Below are 22,166 nucleotides of genomic sequence, written 5' to 3' on the forward strand. Positions count from 1 at the left end.
CTCACGATTCGTTAATCCCGATAGCTGTAATAGTAAAACGTAATATAGCTGTAATAGTAAAAGTTTACGAGAGAGTTCCACATGTAATGCTATCCATTTCAAATGCACGCATGTCAGCCAATCACAGCAGTGGGCGTTTACACTGAAGTCTCACAGCAGACACGCCCCTTTAAACAGAGCGTTCAAATCAGAGGCTAAAATCAGGCTAGGAAAAATGCATTTAATTTCTAAATTATGAACATTTTTGATCTAAAAAAAAAATACTAACATCATAAGGGCAAACCAGGAAACATTATAAAATAATAAAATAATCCATGTCATGGGACCTTTAACCATTGATCCCTAACTCCCCCGACCCTAGGAAGGCTGAACAAAGTGAACCTGCAATCTGGATAAAAATAACAGCGTTTCGACGTCATTGTGGCAACAACAGCCTAGTATACCACAACAACTCTTCTCCAACGCAATATAAAATGGCCTCGCCCCCTTATTTAGTATTCTCGGAGGAAGGGTTTATGTAAATATTGGGGTTAGTGTCGTGATGTCAGCAACCCTGGAGGAATGTCGTGTAGTCCCTACCGGCCGTTTGCTGTAGTCCTTAGAAATTGATTTCTTTAAAAGCAAATATCTCCCTTTGCTTTGAACTTAGAGTGCTGTAACTTTGCAGATGTTGTTTATGTTCAAACAGCAACATTACACACTAGCTAAAGTTAGAAAAGTGAAATCGTGTTCTCTTTCATAGGTTCACTCAACGCTGCGGAAAGCGCAGTGGGATATCCTCTGGATGTGCCGATTGCCTGAAGCCCTATAGAATCACGCCAATCCATTGGCTGATGGCGCTCGCGCAAAGCTGGCTCCGCCCCGACGCTCTTACGTCGTAGCATGATGTACGCGCGCGCGCCATCTTCTCCTCAGATTTCTCTGCCTTCACGAAGCGGTCACATCTCGCCCTTCGTGCGGTTTTTCTGAGCCCGAATTCTTCAATTCAACTTCAGCTTTCGTCTCGACACTTCAGCGACTGGTATAAGTGGAACTCTGTTCTCCTTACAGTGAAGTGTCATGGATTATCGACGCTGCTCTCCGCCATGCGTTCGTTTTATCTCGAACGACGACCCTCACAGTAAGTGTGTTAAATGTATGGGTTTTTCGCATGCGCGTGAGGCTGTATTAGGATTGTCGAAATGTAAATTTTGTGACAATCTCCTTCTCAAAACCCTCCGCTCTAGACTCGCGGTTTTTGAGAAGGAGACACCTTTTTCAGCGATCTGCATCACGAGATCTCCAGATCCTGGAAGCAGCCATTCTCCGCACGCCTAACTAATGCGGCAGCCGCTGACTTCACCAACCTTGTTGGTTTTGTGGAGCAGGGTTATTCCGCTATTCCAGCGGTCGAGGACACGCTGGCTAACCACCTCGCCCCGTCGTCTGCACCGTCTTGGAAGGCGCGTCCCCTTCTTCCTTCCAAGGCTTGTAGGACTACTTCCTCCCTTATTGGGAAGTCTTACATGGCGGCTGGTCAGGCAGGCATGGCCCTGCATACCATGGCCATCCTTCAAGCCTACCAAGCGGACGTCTTGAAGGACATGGATGAAGGAGAGGGACTGACGCCCGAAGCTGTCAAAGAGCTTCGCAAAGCCACAGATCTGGCCCTAAGAGCCACCAAGCACACTGCTCGGGCTGTAGGTCGCTCTATGGCGGGCTCGGTTGCTGCAGAGCGCCACCTCTGGTTGAATCTCACGGAGATCCGAGACAAGGATAAGAGTTTCCTCCTGGATGCCCCTATCTCCCACTCAGGTCTTTTCGGGGAGGCGGTCAACACGGTGGTTGACAAGTTCCGCGCCGCTAAGTCTCAGTCGGCCGCGTTCAGGCAGTTTATGCCCAGGAGGATCAGAGGGCCCAGTGACTCCAACCCTCCCCCTTCTCAAACCCGAGAACGCTCTGCTCATAGGGCTGAGTTCCCTACTAGCAGGAGTGACCCGGCTCGCCACCCACCAACTACTGTCTGGGGAGCCCGAGGTCGTCCATTTCCTCGCCAGCGCCCTCACAAGCGCCTTCAGCTGAAGCGGTCCAACAAATCGGCCGCTCCAGCCTCCTCGAGCCGTTCCTGACCCGCAGGGCAGGAGGAGGAGAGCCTCATCAGATCTACGAGGTTGGGACAGACCGCGCAAGCGTTTCTGCCCTCCTCCAGCCGGCTCTCCTCATCCAACCCTGTCACCTTCGCCACCCAGCGTGTTTCGAAGTGCAGGTCCTGTTTCACTCTCTTCACCCAGTCCGGCGCAGGAGGAAGGAGACGCATCTTGCTTTCTCCCCTCGCTCCCGGTGCACGTTACACCCGCCAATCGCTTCCTCAGAGGCACAGTTCTTTTTCCTCTGGAGCAGGCGGACCCAGTTACTTCTATCCAGGTGGTGGTACCCCCCAATACGTGTCAGGACGCCAAGCGCTCTCCTCCACGGTCAACCGCGCCTCCCCATGGAAACCAGCGCGACACCCTACCTCAGGTATGTCCCTTGCACTGCAACACTCCTCTGCCTCTATCACATTTCGTTCAAGAATGGGAGCGTTTACCAGGGGTATCGCCTTGGATCCTTCGCACAGTTCGGCTCGGCTACACGCTTCAGTTTTGTCGCAACCCCCCCTGCTTCAACGGGGTCTTTCCTACTGTAGTCGACAGCGCCGCTCAGGCTTCTGTACTACAGCAGGAGATTTCATCCCTTCTGCTGAAGGGGGCGATAGAAGAGATTCCTTCGGGGGAAGTCGAACAGGGCTTCTACAGCCGTTACTTCCTGGTCCCGAAGAAGGGGGGCGGCCTGCGGCCGATACTAGATCTTCGCCGGTTGAATTTCTCTCTTTACAAAGGAAAATTCAAAATGTTGACGCTGAAGGCCATCATATCTCATATCCGGCGGGGGGACTGGTTCGTGACGGTAGACCTCAAGGATGCTTATTTCCACATCCAGGTCGTACGGCGACACAGGAAGTTCCTCAGGTTCGCCTTTGGAGGGAAAGCGTACCAGTACAGGGTCCTCCCCTTTGGCCTCGCTCTAGCGCCAAGGACGTTCACAAAGTGTATGGATGCTGCTCTGGCCCCGCTGCGGCTCCAGGGCATCCATATACTCAACTACCTGGACGATTGGCTCCTTTTAGCCCACTCCAGAGAGTTGGTGACTCACCACAGGGACATTGTCCTCCGTCATATTCAGTCTCTCGGTTTGAGGCTGAATACGGAGAAGAGCGTTCTTACTCCAGCTCAGAACACGGTTTTCTTGGGGGTATGCATGGACTCCGTTCTTATGCAGGCCCGTTTGGCTCCTGCACGGATTTCCAGTCTGGTGACATGTCTGTCCCGTTTCGCACTAGGCCAGCATGTTTCCGTGAGCACCTGCCGCAGACTTCTGGGCCTTATGGCCGCGGCCTCCCCTGTGCTACCTCTGGGGCTGCTCCACATGAGACCTTTTCTGTGGTGGATGAAGCTCTCAGGGGCTCGGCCCACGGGGCCAGCCTTTCGCCTATTGAAGGTGTCGCACAGTTGCTTTCGCGCCCTGTCAATCTGGCGGGACCCCCTCTTCCTTCAGAAAGGAGTCGGTATGGGTGCGGTATTCCGTCGCCAGATGGTTACGACGGATGCCTCTCTGACCGGCTGGGGAGCGGTTTTCGAGGGCAGGCCAGCGTGTGGGGTTTGGACTGGCGAGACCCTCTCGTGGCACATAAACAGCTTGGAGCTGAGGGCTGTCTTCCTGGCTCTTTGCCACTTTCTCCCTTTCCTCGAAGGACACCATGTCATTGTCAGAACGGACAATATGGCAGTAGTGTCCCATGTAAACAGACAGGGGGGTTCACGATCGCGCACCCTAGACAGGCATGCGCGTCACCTTCTCCTGTGGTCCCAGGACAAGTTCCTCTCTCTGAGAGCAGTTCATGTCCCAGGGATTCTGAACCTCGCAGCAGATTTTCTGTCGAGGCAGAAGCTCAGGTCTGGGGAATGGATGTTGAACCGCCAGTCGGTGGCCCTGATCTGGGAGGTGTTCGGAAAAGCGGAAGTGGACCTCTTTGCATCTCAGGAGTCGTCCCAATGCCCGCTTTGGTTCTCTCTGAGCCCTCCAGCTCCATCGGGGATAGATGCGTTCGCCCACCCTTGGCCGATGCAGAAACTCTATGCCTTCCCGCCCATCAAGCTGATCCAGGCGGTTCTGTCCAGAGTGAGGGAGAGCGGAGTCCGCCTCCTTCTGGTAGCCCCATTCTGGCCGTCCCAGCCATGGTTTTCGGAGCTGATCCCTCTGTTGGAATCCTCCCCCTGGGAGATACCGGTCAGGGAGGACCTGCTTTCCCAGCTTCAGGGCAGGATATGGCATCCTCGCCCCGACATTTGGAAGCTGTACGTTTGGCCTATCAGAGGCCGTTAGCTTTAAGCTTTGATCTCCCAACCGACGTTCAGGAGACTATTGCGAATGCTAGAGCCCCTTCGACGAGGAGGCTATATTCCTCCAAGTGGAGGGTGTTCGAGGCGTGGTGCTTAGCACATGATAGGAACCCAGTTAGCTGCCCAGTAGGCTCAGTGCTGGAATTCCTGCAGGAAAAGTTTGCTTCCGGAGCGGCCGCTACCACTCTCAGAGTGTATGTCGCAGCTATTGCTGCTCATAGAGAATCGGATGAGATTCCCTTGGGGAAACTGAGGTTAGTTTCGGCCTTCATGCGTGGGGTTAGGCGCCTGAAACCGGCTCGCCCCCCTAGTGTTCCCTCGTGGGACCTGTCAGTCGTCCTGGAGGGTTTGACAGAGGCTCCCTTCGAGCCCTTGGAGTCAGCTCCTGAGCGGATTCTGACTCTTAAGGTTGCTCTTTTGTTAGCTTTATCTTCACTGAAGCGGATAGGGGATTTGCAGGCTCTCTCTATTAGTGAGTCATGCTTGGACTTCGCTCCTGGCCTGGTTAGGGTTACCTTGAGGCCGAGGTCGGGGTATGTACCCAAGGTTCTTTCCACGGCGTTCCGCTCTCAGGTTGTTAACCTTAATGCTTTCCACCCTCCTCCTTTTGCCTCTGAGGAAGAAAGGAAACTTAACTTGCTCTGCCCGGTCCGTTCTTTGAAGTTGTATGTAGATCGCTCAAGCGGTTGGAGGAAATCAAACCAGCTCTTGGTATGTTTTGGTGCTGGCCGCCGCGGGCTTGCAGCATCAAAGCAGAGGATTTCCCACTGGGTAACGGACGCTATTTCGCTGGCTTATGAGGTGCGTGGTTTGCCTTCACCTCTTAGCATCAGAGCGCATTCCACCAGAAGTGTGGCTTCCTCTCAAGCTCTCTTTAGAGGGGCCCTCTTGGAAGACATTTGTGTGGCGGCAGGTTGGTCCTCTCCGCACACCTTTGTGAGGTTCTATAATTTGGATCTTGACATGACTCCAGGTTCCCAGGTTCTATCTGCTTGAACCTATCATGGTTGTTATTATTTGGTCTGGTACCGGTTATGGCAGCGCTTAGCTTGGCGAGTTTGGTATTTCGTTCCCACTGCGCTTTCCGCAGCGTTGAGTGAACCTATGAAAGAGAACGTCTCTGGTTACTTACGTAACCTATGTTCTCTGAATAGGGAACGAGACGCTGCGTTCGCTGCCAAGCTCCTCGCGCTGCCGACAGTTTTTTCTTTTCGGCAGAGAAATCTGAGGAGAAGATGGCGCGCGCGCGTACATCATGCTACGACGTAAGAGCGTCGGGGCGGAGCCAGCTTTGCGCGAGCGCCATCAGCCAATGGATTGGCGTGATTCTATAGGGCTTCAGGCAATCGGCACATCCAGAGGATATCCCACTGCGCTTTCCGCAGCGTCTCGTTCCCTATTCAGAGAACATAGGTTACGTAAGTAACCAGAGACGTTTTACCACCCCTTTAAGTCATTTCAGTGTCTCTAGTCCAGTGTATAACAGAGGAGAAATGACAGAACAATGATGTTCATTTACGCAAGACAATGAATTTACAACATTCAAAAACAAAAATGTTCCAATAACATTATATATTGTATTGTTTTCTATGGATTAGGTAAAGGAATTTCCGTTTTCAAAAGCACACCCTGTGAAGAATGGGATTGTTTAAGAAATGAAAGCGCTTATTCCTTTAGTCGAGGGTTTTAGAGGCCGTCACTGTGAGCGGCTTTGAACACATCTATTGGGAATGCCTCAACAAATAACAGTTAACAAGAAGTTTTATGTTACACTGTAAAAAACAATTTGTTGAGTCAACTTAAAAAACTTTGTTACCCCGCTGCCTTAAATTTTTTTGTCAACTTGACTTAGGGCTGGGCGATATATCGCACGATATTGTTATGCGCATCTCGTCAGTAAAGCCGGTTCCTTGATTAGTAGTAAATCACCTTCACCTGTTTTTCAGATGGAGCGGCATTTACTACAAAGAGCCGTAGTTAACTGACAAGCTGAGCCATATCGCACTAATATCGCGGACGTATCGCCAGCGATATTTAATGCGATATGGCTCAGCTTGTCAGTTAACTACGGCTCTTTACACAGCAAAAACTCCAGTGTTAAATGAACACACCTGGGAGCGTATATGAGTCCACACTCAAGAGTGTTAAAGTTAATGAGATATTTAAGTGATTAATTGAGTGATGATTGAGCATTATTGAAGACACCTAAAGCAGAATCACTGAAGAAGAAAACCGGAATTTCAGGTCACCATCATGGAGATGAGTGTTTGCTTTAGTTGGGCTCTTGACCCTTATATTATTAACTTTAGTTTTTGTTCAGCTGTTGTATCCGAGTCATACCTGCCAGATGAACAAAGAAAAACAATGATCTAATGGTATTGATTATATTATGACATTCATCATTTGAGCTAATTGTTTGTGATTAATGCTGTTGGTTACAGCATAACTGAGATTCTGCATAAATGTCCAGAATTTGTGATATAATATAAAAGATTTCTTTAAAAAAAAAAAAAAAAAAAAATCTTTGTTTTAGGCAGACACAGATATCAAGATTCAGTTAATGCATCTCAACAATGGTGATGAACAGAATATTCAATTAGGAAAAGTAAATTACAGAGACAATTCGGATCATAATTTATTCATACCGCAATGCATGATGGGAGCCATTAATGAGTTGTGATTGGTGGCAACAAGGATTATTATTGTCACCACGGTTGAGATTCACAGGCTGATTATTGATGTCTGCGTTTCTAAATAAATGCATTTGAAAGTGAATTGATCAGAACAATTTTTATTAAATGGTTTGGATTTTAAGAAACATACGATTATCATATGCTGTAGGACCACTAAACTGTTGCTATCAAATTAAACAAGATTATCTGAATGAGTTTCATTTTTCAGATCACAGCATGATTATGTCAAAACATAACCAACACTATCAGATCACACTTGTTTTTGTTCATTTGACTGTTATAAATCAATAACATCAGACAAACAAAATTTAAACTCAAAGTAAAAGGATCAAGAGCCCAACTAAAGCAAACACTGATCGCCATAACGGTGGCTTACAATTTTAGATTTTCTCCTTCAGTGATTCTGCTTGTTAACATCAGGTGTCTTCAATAATGCTCAATGATCACTAAATTAATCACTTAATTATCTCATTAACTTTAACACTCATATCTGCATCATATCTTCCATCTGAAAGCAGGTGAAGGCGATTTACTACTAATCAAAGAACCGGCTTTACTGAAGAGACGCGCATAACAATATCGTGCGATATATCGCCCAGCCCTACAATATATGGTGTATGTGCAATTGTATCAACATGCGTTTTCTAGTTGAAACAACAGTTATACTAGTTAATTCAACTTTTAGCTTAGTTGAGGACAATTAAACTTAAATGTTCTTGTTGTCTGGACAATTTCTACAAATTTAGTTGTGTCTACAAAAAAAAAAAAAGTTGAAATGGCAATTATTTTTTACAGTGTATTATTGCTGTGACTGTTACATTTTCATGATTCACTTAATATACTCAGTGTGAATATCTGCACTATAAAGTATGTGGACTCACTCATCTGTGATCTGATGTTTTCTCTCTGTTTTTCCATCCTCTTCATTCGTTCTTCTGCTCTCTCTTCCTGTGCTATTTTTCTCTTTTCCACGTCTTGTAAAATCTTTCTGTTTATTTCAAAATGGCGGCCATTGTTTTGTGCCACTGTCTCCTCAATCTTCTCCAGCAGCTCCTTGATCTGAGTGTCGTCACTCCTGTTGCGATTGTTGAGAACATGATACCTGTTCCCACATTTGTCCACCAGCCGCTGGAGATCCTGTCCTTCACTCTCGATGTGTTGCTCTATAGATGTGTCTGACAGAGAGTCTCCACCAGTGAACAGCACTATAGTGTGACTCCAGACTCTCTCACTGAGAAGATCCATATGACCCTGACATGCTTTTCTCTCAGTCTCTTTAAATCTATAACCCACATCTATGATCAGTAGTACAGCGTGTGGTCCTGGAGGACACAGAGACACACTCAGCACAATCTCCTGTTTCAGTCTCTCAGAACTCTTCTCTACAGTGCGATTCTTCCACCATCCTGGAGCTTCAATGACAGTGATGAGTCTGTCTGCTACTTCTCCATGTCTCCTCACACACTGAGCAGATCTCTTCAAGTCAAACTCGTCTCTGCCCAGGATGGTGTTTCCTGATGAACTCTTACCATCAAGTTTGGTCCCCATCAACACAATCCTCAGCTCTGAGAGATGTCGAGCGTCACCTGCAACAAACAGAGAACAAACACACTTCTTAAGGCGAGTGACATCTTAAATCTTCTTAAGTAATCTCTCTTAGTGAAAAAGGGGTTCTTGAAATAAAGTTTACTGTATCTGTATGAGTGTCAAACTACACGTTATTGATTAAAAATGACACATAAGTGTATCTCACTTTAATTAAACTCCTAAATCAGAGTTGCACAAAAGTTATTGATGGACAATAATTGTGAATTATAGAAAAGAAAATAGCTTAATTTTAATGATCCGCACACAAAACATAACAGATCACAGAACACACAGATTAAGCAAGACTAAATACCAAATAGCTTGTAAAAAAAACAATATAATGGGTACCATTCTGATCTGGTCCTCTCAAAAACAAGATCAAAAGACATTTAAGTCATTTCAGTGTCACCAGTCCAGTGTATAACAGAGGAGAAATTACACGAAACAATGATGTTCGTTTATGTTAGACAATGGATCTAGAAAATTCAAAAAGAAAAATGTTCAAATAACATTATATATTGTATTGTTTTCTATGGATTAGGTAAAGGAATTTGCATTTTCAAAAGCACACCCATGGGATTGTTTAAGAAACTAAAGCGCTTATTTTCTTTAGTCAAGGGTTTTAGAGGCCGTCACTGTGAGCGGATTTGAACAAATCTAGTGGGAATGCCTCGACAAATAGCAGTTAACAAGAAGTTTCATGTTATTATTGATGTGACGGTTACATTTTCATTATTTACTTAATATACTCAGTGTGAATAACATCTGTGATCTGATGTTTTCTCTCCGTTTCTGCATCCTCTTCATTCGTTCTTCTGCTCTCTCTTCCTGTGCTCTTTTCCTCTCTTCCACCTCCTGTAAAATCTTTCTGTCTATTTCAAGATGGCGGCCGTTGTTTAGTGCCACTGTCTCCTCAATCTTCTCCAGCAGCTCCTTGATCTGAGTGCCGTCTCTCCTGTTGAGATTGTTGAGAACATGATACCTGTTCCCACATTTGTCCACCACCCGCTGGAGATCCTGTCCTTCACTCTCAATATACTGCTCTATAGATGTGTCTAACAGAGAGTCTCCACGAGTGAACAGCACTATAGTGTGACTCCAAACTCTCTCATTGAGAAGATCCAGATGATCCTGACATGCTTTTCTCTCAGCCTCTTTAAATATATCATCCACACGTATGATCAGTAGTACAGCGTGTGGTCCTGGAGGACACAGAGACACACTCAGCAAAATCTCCTGTTTCAGTCTCTCAGGACTCTTCTCTACAGTGACATTCCTCCACCATCCTGGAGCTTCAATGACAGTGATGTGTCTGTCTGCTACTTCTCCATGTCTCCTCACACACTGAGCAGATCTCTTCAAGTCAAACTCCTCTCTGCCCAGGATGGTGTTTCCTGATGAACTCTTACCAGCTCCTTTATACCCCATCAACACAATCCTCAGCTCTGAGAGATGTCGAGCGTCACCTGCAACAAACAGAGAATCAAACACACTTCTTAAGGCAAGTGACATCTTAAATCTTCTTAAGTAATCTCTCTTAGTGAAAAATGGGTTCTTAAAATAAAGTTTACTGTATCTGTATGAGTGTCAAACTACACGATATTGATTAAAAATGACACATAAGTGTATCTCACATTAATTAAACTCCTAAATCAGAGTTGCACAAAGGTTATTGATGGACAATAATTGTGAATTATAGAAAAGAAAATAGCTTAATTTTAATGATCTGCACACAAAACATAACAGATCACAGAACACACAGATTAAGCAAGACTAAATTACAAATAGCTTCAGAATAATGTTTTCAGAAAGTATATTCTTTAAAAATAATAAAATTGGCCCTCTAAACCAGTGAATAAATCTCTCTCTTGTTCACAGTTATCAGTTTCAGTGCACTGCTGGCCTTTAGCACCATTAAATACATGAATGTATTACATTTACATTCATTTAGATGGAAAGAAAGCCAAAAAGACAATTTGTAACTGCCTATAATTATTAAAGACTTTGAGAAAAAACTAAGCCGAGCCGAAAGTGGCATAAACAGATCCAAAATCGTATCTGTAGACCAATATGAAAGTGAAAGCATTAGAGGGGTGGTAAAACACGATTTCACTTTTCTAACTTTAGCTAGTGTGAAATGTTGCTGTTTGAGCATAAACAACATCCGCAAAGTTACAGCGCTCAAAGTTCAAAGCTAAGGGAGATATTTGCTTTTGAAGAAAAGGACTACAACAAATGGCTGGTTGGAACTACACGACATTCCTCCAGGGTTAGTGACATCAGCAACCCTAAAATGTACATAAACCCCGCCCCCGGGAACACGCAGTCCATGTTGAGAAGAGGAAAAGTTGTTGTATAAGAGTCAGCTCAAACTTTAGCATCCTTCTTTTCACATGCAATAAAAAGTCATCTGTGTGCATCTCACAACAGTTCCTATACGAACGATTTATAGATTATGACAGAATATGCTAATTGAAGATAGTTAAAAGGTACAATATGTAGGATTTTTGCAGTAAAATATCCAAAAACCACTAGGCCAATGTTATATGTTTTGTTTAGTTGATTACTTACAATATCCCAAATGTTTCAAACTATGTGTAAATCGTGAGAAAATTGCGATTTTAACCAAGGAAACGGGACGTGTGAGCAGGGGTGAGGAGTCACCAGTCAATTACGTCATATCCGTGTTAGCATCGGTTTCCGCCAGGTTTGCGCTCGTACTGTCATAGTAACCATGGCGACAGACGTTGACAACTGGGTTATGCCCGTTATGCCTAGCAGGACGCTCACGCTGTTGTTGTTTTGTTCAAACATTATGGGCCATGGCAAGCAGACTTTGAGACAAAAAGAGGACTAAAACGAAGATCAACATCTTTCGAGATGCCGAGAGCTCCACGTCCGCGACTAACTTCGACTTGACAGAGACGCGAGTGTAGCATGTACTTTATTAGACAGGTGAGCAAATGTACATAAAACTATCAATGTTATTTAGTTCAACATGATGAAATGTTAGAATATGATCTGTATGTTCCGGGCTCGACATAAGCAATGGCCCGATGGCCCGGGGCCAGTAAAAGAGTATGTCGGGCTAGTTGATTGGCCAGTCACTGGCCCGCGCCTGACCATCAGCATAACAAACAGCAAACGTCATACACAGTGGCGCGAAGAGTGTCAATGTTACTTCAGGTTCCCTTTCAAGGCGGTCACTTCGACATTTACGTCGATGACGTAGTATGGGAACTCCTCCCCTTCTTCACTTCTGCTGAAATCTTATGGGCTAACGCCAGCTGGAGACAGCTGGCCAATTGATGCAAAATATGCAAATACTGACACGCCTGCTGGCAGTATAAATTGCATACGCTCGTCAATTGCATCAGAATCCTTTTCTTCACGCTCAAATCGACGTGTGCTTTCGAATTGGAAAAATACTCTACAAAAAAACTCGCCATCGTCGAAGGTGCATCTAAAGATACCTCACTGTCTTTGGCATCCGATGGCATCCATCTGCAACTTGTGCTCGGGGCCTATTGTGGCGCCCGACACCCACTTGTTCTGCGTCGCCTGCTTGGGCCTGGCCCACGCCGAGACGGCCCTGTCAGACGACCTCATGTGCGCCCACTGCGCGGACATGCCAGTGCTTTGAATCGCGGAGTGGATATGCTCTCGAGGAATGGGATTCCTCATGGAGAGTGGAGGCTTCACCCGGGATCGGTGCAGATGATCTGGGATCGATTCGGGAGGGCGGAAGTCGATCTGTTGGCCTCGAGCGAGAACACGCACTGCCAGGCGTTCTTCTCGCTGTCTCGTTCCCCCTTGGGACGGACGACCGACGGCTTGACTTCGCGCTGGCCGAGAGCCAGACTTTACGCCTTTCCTCCGGTGAAGATTCTGCCTACAGTGTTATGCAAAATCAGGGAGGAGAAAGCGTCTGTGATTCTCGTAGCCCCGAACTGGCCGAATCAGCCCTGGTTCGCGGACATGATGGAATTACTAGTGGACTCCCCGTGGGAAATTCCGCTCAGGAGAGACCTGTTATCGCAGGCGAACGGCACAGTATGGCACCCCAACCCCGGGCTGTGGAACCTTCATGTATGGCCGCTGCGGGGACTCTGAATGAGCGGGACGCTCTGCACTCTCGAGCGATGAGCACTATCTCTGAGGCGCGCGCCCCATCCACTAGACATTTATACAAATTGAAATGGGAAGTTTTCTCTAAATGGTGCCAGGATATCAGTATTGACCCGGGTAACTGCACCGTGTCGGATATTCTACGCTTCCTTCAGCACAGGATGGATAATGGGAGTTTACCGTCCACTCTGAAGGTGTATGTGGCTGCTATTTCTGCGTTTCACCCCCCAATCGAAGGACAGTCGATCGGTAAACATGCGTTGGTGATCAGTTTTCTCAGGGGAGCTAGGAGATTATGTCCGTCACGGCCGCCTTCTGTGCCGCCGTGGGATTTAGCCCTAGTGTTGAGGGCTCTGTCTCTTCCACCGTTTGAGCCACTGGCTTCGATTGCGATCAAGGAGCTTTCCCTGAAAACTGCTTTGCTTCTCGCTCTTGCTTCAGCAAAACGTGTGGGGGACCTACAAGCGTTCTCGGTTCACGAGGACTGCATTCGTTTTGGACCGGGGGATTGTAATGTCGGCCAAGACAGGGTTACGTTCCGAAGTCACTCAATACTCCGTTCAAAGCGCAGGTTGTTTTACTGCCTGCGTTGTCTTCTGAGTCGTCAGTCTCGCGTGATACTGATGCTCAGAGCGCTGTTTGCCCAGTCAGGGCTTTACGGATGTATATGACTCGCTCAGCCGCTTTTCGTCAATCGGATCAGCTATTTGTGTGCTTCGGCGGTTGTAACAAGGGACGTGGAGTTTCGAAACAGAGGCTTGCTCACTGGATTGTGGATGCTTTGGCTTATGATTGCCAGGGGGTGGTCTGTCCCCTCAACATTAAGGCTCATTCGACGAGGGCGATCGCCTCTTCGTGGGCCTGGTCCAGAGGTATGTCTATAAGGGACTTGTGTCTTGCTGCTGGCTGGTCTTCTCAGAATACATTCGCCAGATTTTATAAGTTGGATGTACCTTCTGTTGCGTCTCAAGTGCTTTCGGTGAGCTGAGCCTTCAGGTTGTGCATGAATGCTTGATTTATGTATTGTGCTTATGCAATTGTCGCCGCTTCGCTGCTGACTTGTATTACACTTGCTATTATATTGTGTTGTTCTGCCCTGAATGATTCAGTGCAAGACTTCCCTCTATTTCATTTGCTTGGGAAATGCAAATTTTTATGAGGTTTAGAAAGTGCGCTATTGGCTCGCTTCGACCTATCAGGAGCTCGTATTTCTAGTAGCACAGCTATTGGATGAGGGTTCTGTCATTCTCGAGTGGGTGGGTTCACTGCTCCACGGCGGGATTTGACACAGTTCCCATACTACGTCATCGACGTAAATGTCGAAGTGACCGCCTTGAAAGGGAACGTCTCCGGTTACTTTTATAACCTCGGTTCCCTGAAAGGCAGGGAACGAGACATTTACGTCGAACGCCGTGTCGCTTGTTCATTCGAGCGTTCAGTCGTATTCTGATGCAATTGACGAGCGTATGCAATTTATACTGCCAGCAGGCGTGTCAGTATTTGCATATTTTGCGTCAATTGGCAAGCTGTCTCCAGCTGGCGTTAGCCCATAAGATTTCAGCAGAAGTGAAGAAGGGGAGGAGTTCCCATACTACGTCATCGACGTAAATGTCTCGTTCCCTGCCTTTCAGGGAACCGAGGTTACGAAAGTAACCGGAGACGTTATTTATAACGTGTTAAAATGTCAAAGAACTACGAGGCTGATACGAGAAAGAGGAAATTCCTAGTAGGGCTGGTATATCGAGTTTGTAAAATATATCTTCTTTTTTTTTAAACGATATGGAATGAGGCAATAACGTTACCGTTTATATCGATACAGTAGTTTGATACGAGCACATATGAAAAATAGCGGAGGACGCAGTGTGAACTCCTGCAGTGAAAGTACATAGTACAATTTGTCCTAAACATGACACAAGCTTATATTAAGCGCTTCAAAATAACTGGTAAGATATAGTTAACAAGTTTAAAGCAGCTTGCCCTGTCAGATGCTCTGACAGATACTGTTAACGTTACTGACTGACAGATAAATACTTGCGCTGTTTAATGCGTTTGAGACGTAGTGCTTTCCTCAGTGCTTAACTTACATTTCACAGGTATATTCTCCATCTGTAAATGTTAGCAAGTCAAACAAATATGTCCATTTCACTGTCAGGAGAGGACGAGCTTCTGCAAGTGAATCTCCGCTAAAATTCAAGCTTCCGTTAAACAGATGAGCACAATAGAACAGTAGCGCTAAAATATACATATTGCTAAAATATTTGTTGTTGGAGACAATATATGTGCCATATGTGGAATTTTAAACCTATAAGTATGTTTTTACGAAAGTGACCATTATAATGGGGTAATCAAATGCAGGCTAATATAGTTTGTGCTTTTGTTTTTATTTTAATTTTTAGTTTAGCCTTTAGTCATTTTAAAAAAAATGCTTTTTTTTTTTTTTTTTTAATGTTACAATGTTAGAATGTATTATGATTTTAACTACATTTTTGCACATAATATATTGCATAGCCTACATTACATTCCCTATATTTGTTTTCATATCCTTCAATATCAACATTGTTTGGATATCATTGAGCAGGATGTGAAATAGCATTTCTTTTTTTTTTAAATAAATACAGATTTTCTTTATTCAAATAGAAAAACGTAGAAAGTACCGAGATATATACATCGTATATCGCCATTTAACCAAAAAATACAGAGATATGATTTTTTGGCCATATCGCCCAGCCCTAATTCCTAGTGTCATGGAAAACACAGTACACCTGGGTGGAGAAAGGCGATGAAGGCATGTGTAACGGAGGCCAGCTAGTAGTTGCTGTGTGAGTAAACCTCACTCCTCTGATCTCGAAAGGCTCTCTAGCGACAGATGCTAGGGCTGCAGTCTTTAGCCTCCTTGTTAGAGCGCCTGACTCTCACGCGGAGACCCGGGTTCGAGGCCCGCACAGAGCGGGGCGAGTAGAACCCGGGTGGAGGGGTTACATTGGTGCCGTGACCCGGATGGGAGTGAGGTTTAGGGGGGTGAGTGTAACGGAGGCCAGCTAGTAGTTGCTGTGTGAGTAAGACTCACTCCTCTGATTTCAAAAGGCTCTCTAGCGACAGATGCTAGAGGCTGCAGTCTTTAGCCTCCTTGTTAGAGCGCCTGACTCTCATGCCGGAGACCCGGGTTCGAGGCCCGCACAGAGCGGGGCGAGTAGGATCCGGGTGGAGGGGTTACACATGTACTGTTTCGTTTGCCGGAAATTTCCAACAAAAGCCGACCGAGCCATTATGCAAAATGCATGATTCGTGTTCGCTTCAGTCTTGTTATAATCAGATTCAGCCAAGCGGCAACCTCCCTGTCTCTCTCTTGAAACCAACACGGAAGTGAATTAAACTGCAATTCATCGACTGGCCGCTTGAGGCAGTGAGTCAAATCTGCATCTCCCCCATGTTAAAATGCCCAACTTTACAGCAGAAAAAAAACATGTTTACAGCCTGGAGCAAAAAGTGGTTTTGGTCTTTATAGCTTATTTTGCCCTTCATGACAACTGTGAGGGGGGTGAATTTTTTTACAACTCATCCGTTTAAATTATATTAAGCCTGCATAATTAAGGGCGTGGCCACTTGAGTGACAGGTGGATTGCGGCCGTTTGTCTGCTGTCTGTTAACGTCACTCTGAGCTTATTCCAGCAGCTGCTGTACTTATCATCTCTGCCGTGTTTGTGCTTTTTTCGGGATTATTTCATACAATTTAATACACGCATTATACCTTCGCCCACGTCGTTGGATTCCGTTGTTGTCGAGTATGGAAAGAACAACTAGCGCTGTATTTCCAGTTGTTTTCCTCGCATGCACTAACGTTAATGGATGTCTGACAATTTCTTTGCTAAAAAAAGTCTATAGATATAGAGACCATGCACACTCGTTAAATGCGGTACTGTTGCTCTCACGGAACAGATATGCTTATTTAACTTTTTAGTGAAAGTACCGTCAGATGAAATCCTGCAGGTGTCAGTGCTTTCTCTCCGTCCATGCAGTAGATGCACACCCTGGGGGGGTCGACCAAGATGGCGCTCTGAGTGGACGTGTTTCTCTGAGCTCCGCAAACCGAACTGTTTTTCATATTGTTCAAGTGTGTACAAAACGGACTTTTTGCTTTTAGTTCATGTACCGCGTTTGTCCGGCTGTATTCTGATTACCTTTGCTGGTAAAATGAAGCCTCTGGAGAAGAGGAAAAGCGGCGCTAAAAAAGCGCTTGCTAGTACGTGTTCTACTAACATGGCTGAAACGTTAGCTCCCACTGAGCAGTCAGATACAAACAACATGCTCATTGACAACATGCACGACTACCTCGAGTCAGACACGGAGGTACTGAAGGTCTCGTTAGTGGATGACAATTTTCCGCAACTTCCCATCACCCCGGTTAAATCACCTGCACCTAAATGGAGACGTGTGGAAGATACGACAACTACCGCAATCCTCTCCCAGCTTTCCTCCCTCTCTCAGCTGATAAACAGCAGGTCAGATGCCTTGGAAAAGTAGGTCAGTGACAACTCCTTGGTGATTGCCGAAGTGAAGATGGCAGTTACAGAAAACACCAAGCAGATCGCCGGTATTAAAGATTCCTTTGATGCTGTTTGTGCTGAAGTAAAAAGCGTTAAAGAGAGAGTTGACCACTGTGAATCGCTGATTGAGGCTTGCAAAGTTAATACTGACAAGACTGAGCAGCGTGTTTCTCAATTAGAAGCGTACTCCCGACGCTGGAATCTCAAGCTCTACGGCCTAGAAGAAAACGATCAGCAGGATCTGCGACATGAGATTATCAAGATATGCCAGGGTCTGCTTCCAGAGGCCAAAACCAAGCTTCCAGATGCCATAGACGTCATTCACCGCCTCGGCCCCAGGAAGCCTGGTAACATTCAACCGAGAGGTGTCATCGTGCGCTTCTCTTCCAGATTCTACCGTGATGCCGTGTGGCGCTCCGCAAAGAACTCCGGCTTCCTGAAGACCAAAAACCTGAAACTGGCGGAGGACTTGTCAGCAGAGGACAGAGAGAAAAGAAAGAAACTGTGGCCCGTTGTTGATCAGGCTCGGAAAGATGGCAAGCCAGCTTTCTTCGTGGGCAGTCGTGCTTTTGTGGGTGGAAAGGAAATTCTCCCACCTTGAGACTTTGTAGATGAGGTAATTCTAGTAAGTTACACAGCTTAAGGCTGTCTTTACTTTATATGGTCTTTATGTGATTTAGTCAGGTTTTATCACCTGCTATTTATGTTATTGAATCAAAGTTGCTCTTTGGAGCAGAGGTGTGTCAAAAATTGTTCTAACATGCTTGTTAATGCATAGCATCTCACATATGTTCAGCAATATTTTTATTTTGATGTTTCAACTAGCACGGCTCTATAGCGTTTCAAAAGCTGTTTATCAGCCTTTCATTTATGTATAGTTACTTTTCCTCGGGGAAAAAATAAATAAATAATAATAATTCTTTATAATTACACATTTGAGTGAGAGTAAAAGAAAACGGGTGCTTTTTAGGCTCTCCTTGCAAAGGTCTCTTTTCATAAAATGTCTACAGTTTGATTGATTGTACTGATAGCATATGTTCACAAATTTCATATAAGGTTTGCTGTTCTCAGACTCATATTGGCGCTTTTGTAGAGACCTTATCATACTTATTTTCGTATACGCACTACCATTTTTCTGGTCTAGTTTTTCTTGTATTTATTTACTTTATCTTTTTTCTAATGTCTTTATCTATTATTTCTTTAAACACAAGAGGTTTAAGAAACCACCTTAAACGAAAGGCTATATTTTTATACTGTAAACAGCTTAATACTGACTTTTGTTTTGTACAGGAATCACACTCAATTGAACAGGATGCTAACTTTTGGAAATCACAGTGGGGGGGGTGACCTGTGGCTGTCTCACGGATCTGAGCGCTCAGCTGGTGTTTGTATTTTAAAAAACCGCTTTAGTGGAAAAGTTTTAAACTCTGACTGTGACAAAAGCGGTCATTACATATTTCTAGTTCTAGAAATTGCTAGCGTAAATTATATTATAGTTAATGCTTATGGCTTCAATTCTCAAACAGAGAACAAAAGTTTTTTGATAATTTGGAAGAACGACTCTCTTACTGGTTATCTAAATTCCCAAATTCTTTTATCGTTTTGGGCGGAGATTTTAATACCGTGTTAGATAATTGCCTGGATAGGTTGCCTGCAAGGAATGCGGACTCCTCTAATATTTATGTGAAGACGCTCTTAAATAGTTTTAATTTAACCGATATTTGGAGAGATACTCACCCGCTACAGAAATCATATACATGGAGCAACAAAACGTTATCAAGGCAGTCTCGCATTGATTTCTGGCTTATATCCAAGGATCTGAAAAATGTAGCTGCGAACATTTTACCATCGCCCCTATCTGATCATAAGACCTCTTATTGGAAACTTAATAGTACACTCCTTAAACACAAGGAAGTGACTTCTAAAATTGAGAGTTTTATTCGGCTTTACTGGGACAAAGCTCAAAGTGAGAATTCTTTTAGCAATAACTGGAAGTTGTTAAAGTACGAAACTGCTAAATTTCTCAGGAAATACAGTAGTGATTTAGCTAAAAAAAGAAGAACAGAGGAAAACGATACTATACTTAAAATTGCGTCCTTAACTTCTCAGTCTTTAGATGTACTTACTGAGTCAGAACAGTTGGAGCTTACTAATCAGCAGCATAGGTTGGACGAGATATATAAAAGAAAAGCGGAAGGTGCTTTTGTTAGATCTCGCCGTAGGTGGCTCGAAGAGGGCGAGCAGAATTCTGCATATTTCTTTCGACTAGAAAAGCAGCAATCAAAAAATAACACCATTCAACAATTAAGTATTGATGGAACAATTACTGATGATTCAAAGAAAATTGCCAAGTATTGTGCTGGATTTTACAGTGATCTTTACACCTCTAGATATTGTCCTCAAGATGCCACATGTTTTTTTAATTCTATTCCTAATATCAATCAGATTTCTGAAGATAATTGTTACTTTTGCGATGCCTCTATTTCTCTAAATGAAATTACTAATGCCATTAATCAACTAAAAATTAATAAATCACCCGGAACGGACGGCTTTACTGCCGAATTTTATAAGCATTTTTCTCTGAGCCTAGCCCCATTTTTAAAAGAAGTTTTTGCTGAGAGTGTTTATAGAGGTTCCCATTAAGTCAGGGTCTAATTACACTCATTCATTAGCCTAAGAAAGATTCTCTCCTGTTAGATAATTGGCGCCCCATTTCCTTATTAAATAGTGACTATAAGATTTTTGCTCTGATACTTGCCAAGAGACTGAAATCAGTACTAGACTCTATTATTGATGAGAGCCAATCTGGGTTCATGCGTAATAGACATATCTCAAATAATGTAAGATTGATTTTAGATTTATTAGACTACTCTGAGCTAGTTCATGAAGACAGTTTTATTCTTTTCTTAGACTTTTATAAAGCCTTTGATTCCTTAGAGCACGATTTTGTAATGGAACCTTAAAAAATTTCGGTTTTGGTCAGTTCTTCTGCAGATCGGTCCAAACTTTGTACGCTAATGGAAACAGTTCTATTAAATTAAGCAATGGTACTTCCCCAAGATTTGATTTAAAGCGTGGAGTACGGCAGGGGTGTCCTCTTTCTGTTTATCTGTTCCTTCTCGCTGCCCAACTTCTTAATTTACACATTAAAAACAGTCCTATTAAAGGCATTAGTGTGGCAAATAATCATATTTTAATCAGTCAGTTGGCGGATGATACAGCCCTGTTTCTGGCAGATGCTTCACAGGTTTCAGTTGTGATTAATCTTATTCGCTCTTTTTCCAAAGCTTCCGGTCTCACCCTCAATCTTAGCAAATGTGAACTGTTACCAGTGAATAACTGCTCTGCTTCCGTAGTGTATAATATCCCTGTAAGAGACTCAGTCACATATCTTGGTGTACATATCACCAAAGATAGAAAAGCCAGAGGTAAGTTAAACTTTTTTCCCCTCATTGAAAAAACTCAAAAGGTTTTCAACCGATGGTTACAAAGAGATCTTTCTTTGAAAGGCAGAGTTCTAATCACCAAGGCGGAAGGTATTTCTCGTTTAACCTATGCTGCTCAGTCATTACATGTAGATAACTCCTTTTGTAAATCTGTCGATAAGATGCTATTTAATATTATATGGAAAAATAAAACTCACTATATTCGTAAGTCTGTAGTTCTGAATTCTTACAACAAAGGGGGCTTAAATTTCATAGACTTTAGCTCTCTCAACAACACATTCAAGATAAATTGGATCAAGCAATATCTCAAACACCCTACTTCCATCTGGAATTTTATTTCTCATTATGTCTTTTCACAGTTAGGTGGCCTAAAATTTATTCTGCTCTGTAACTATAAAATACAAAAAATCCCAGTTAAACTCTCCAATTTCCACCAACAGGCTCTTTTAGCATGGGCTTTGCTTTACAAGCATAACTTCTCTCCACAGAGGTGTTATATATGGAACAATCTCAATATTGTTTATAAGAACAAGTCGCTTTTTTACGATAATTGGTTCAACAATGGTATTTTATTAGTCAGTCAACTCTTTAATAAGAATGGACTACTATACAGTTATTCAGAATTTCTTGCCAAATATAAGATTCCAGTAAGCCCAAGAGAATTTTCTATAGTTTTTGATGCTGTGCCCTCAGGTCTTCGTATGTTATTCAGGTCAATTGATATCTCTCCACCATTATCAATGTCACCCCCAGATCCAACTCAGCTTCCGTTAGGTAAAGTCTGTTTCTCTACCTATAAAGCATCGAACTCCAAAATTAGATCCTTGTTTCAGGCGGACCTAGTCTCTATTTCTCCTACATCCTTCTATTGGAATAAGTTTGACCTCAACATAGACTGGGAAAAAGTCTGGTCCTTACCCCAGAAGTTCCTTTTAACTAACAAAATTAAAGAAGTCTCGTTCAAGTTACTACACAGGTTTTACCCCACAAATGTATGCTTAAATAAGTTTAAGAATGACATTGATGTAAAATGGTCCTTTTGTGGCTTACATCCTGAAACTATTTCACATTTATTTTGGTCTTGTGAATGCACTTATAAGCTCTGGAAAGACATTAATTCATTTTTAGTTGACAATATTCTTCCTGAGTTCTCCCTGTACTACAAAAATGTAATTTTTGGTTGTTTTAGTGACTGTGGGAAGGACAATGGTGCTCTCTTTCTAATAAACCTAATCTTATTTGTTGCCAAATTCCATATCCATAAATGTAAATTCAGTAATAAAAAAAAAACACTTTTTTCGGTGCTAAAAACTGAAATGGAACAATATATTTCTACCATCTCTTCAATGC

At 43.9% G+C, this 22,166-nt stretch overlaps 1 protein-coding gene across 1 annotated transcript in view; it reads right to left on the reverse strand.

The window, feature by feature from the left end:
• The window catches only part of LOC130073720 (GTPase IMAP family member 8), a 217,338-nt gene that overhangs the window by 191,921 nt on the left and 3,251 nt on the right, over positions 1-22,166 (reverse strand). The window contains 2 exon segments of the mRNA XM_056239290.1: positions 7,993-8,697; positions 9,448-10,164. Of these exon segments, the coding sequence (XP_056095265.1) occupies positions 7,993-8,697; positions 9,448-10,164 (1,422 nt within the window).

This window comes from Rhinichthys klamathensis, unplaced genomic scaffold (assembly GCF_029890125.1).
Source record: "Rhinichthys klamathensis goyatoka isolate OS25496 unplaced genomic scaffold, OSU_Roscu_1.1 h1tg000557l_1, whole genome shotgun sequence".
NCBI classification, from domain to species: domain Eukaryota; kingdom Metazoa; phylum Chordata; class Actinopteri; order Cypriniformes; family Leuciscidae; genus Rhinichthys; species Rhinichthys klamathensis.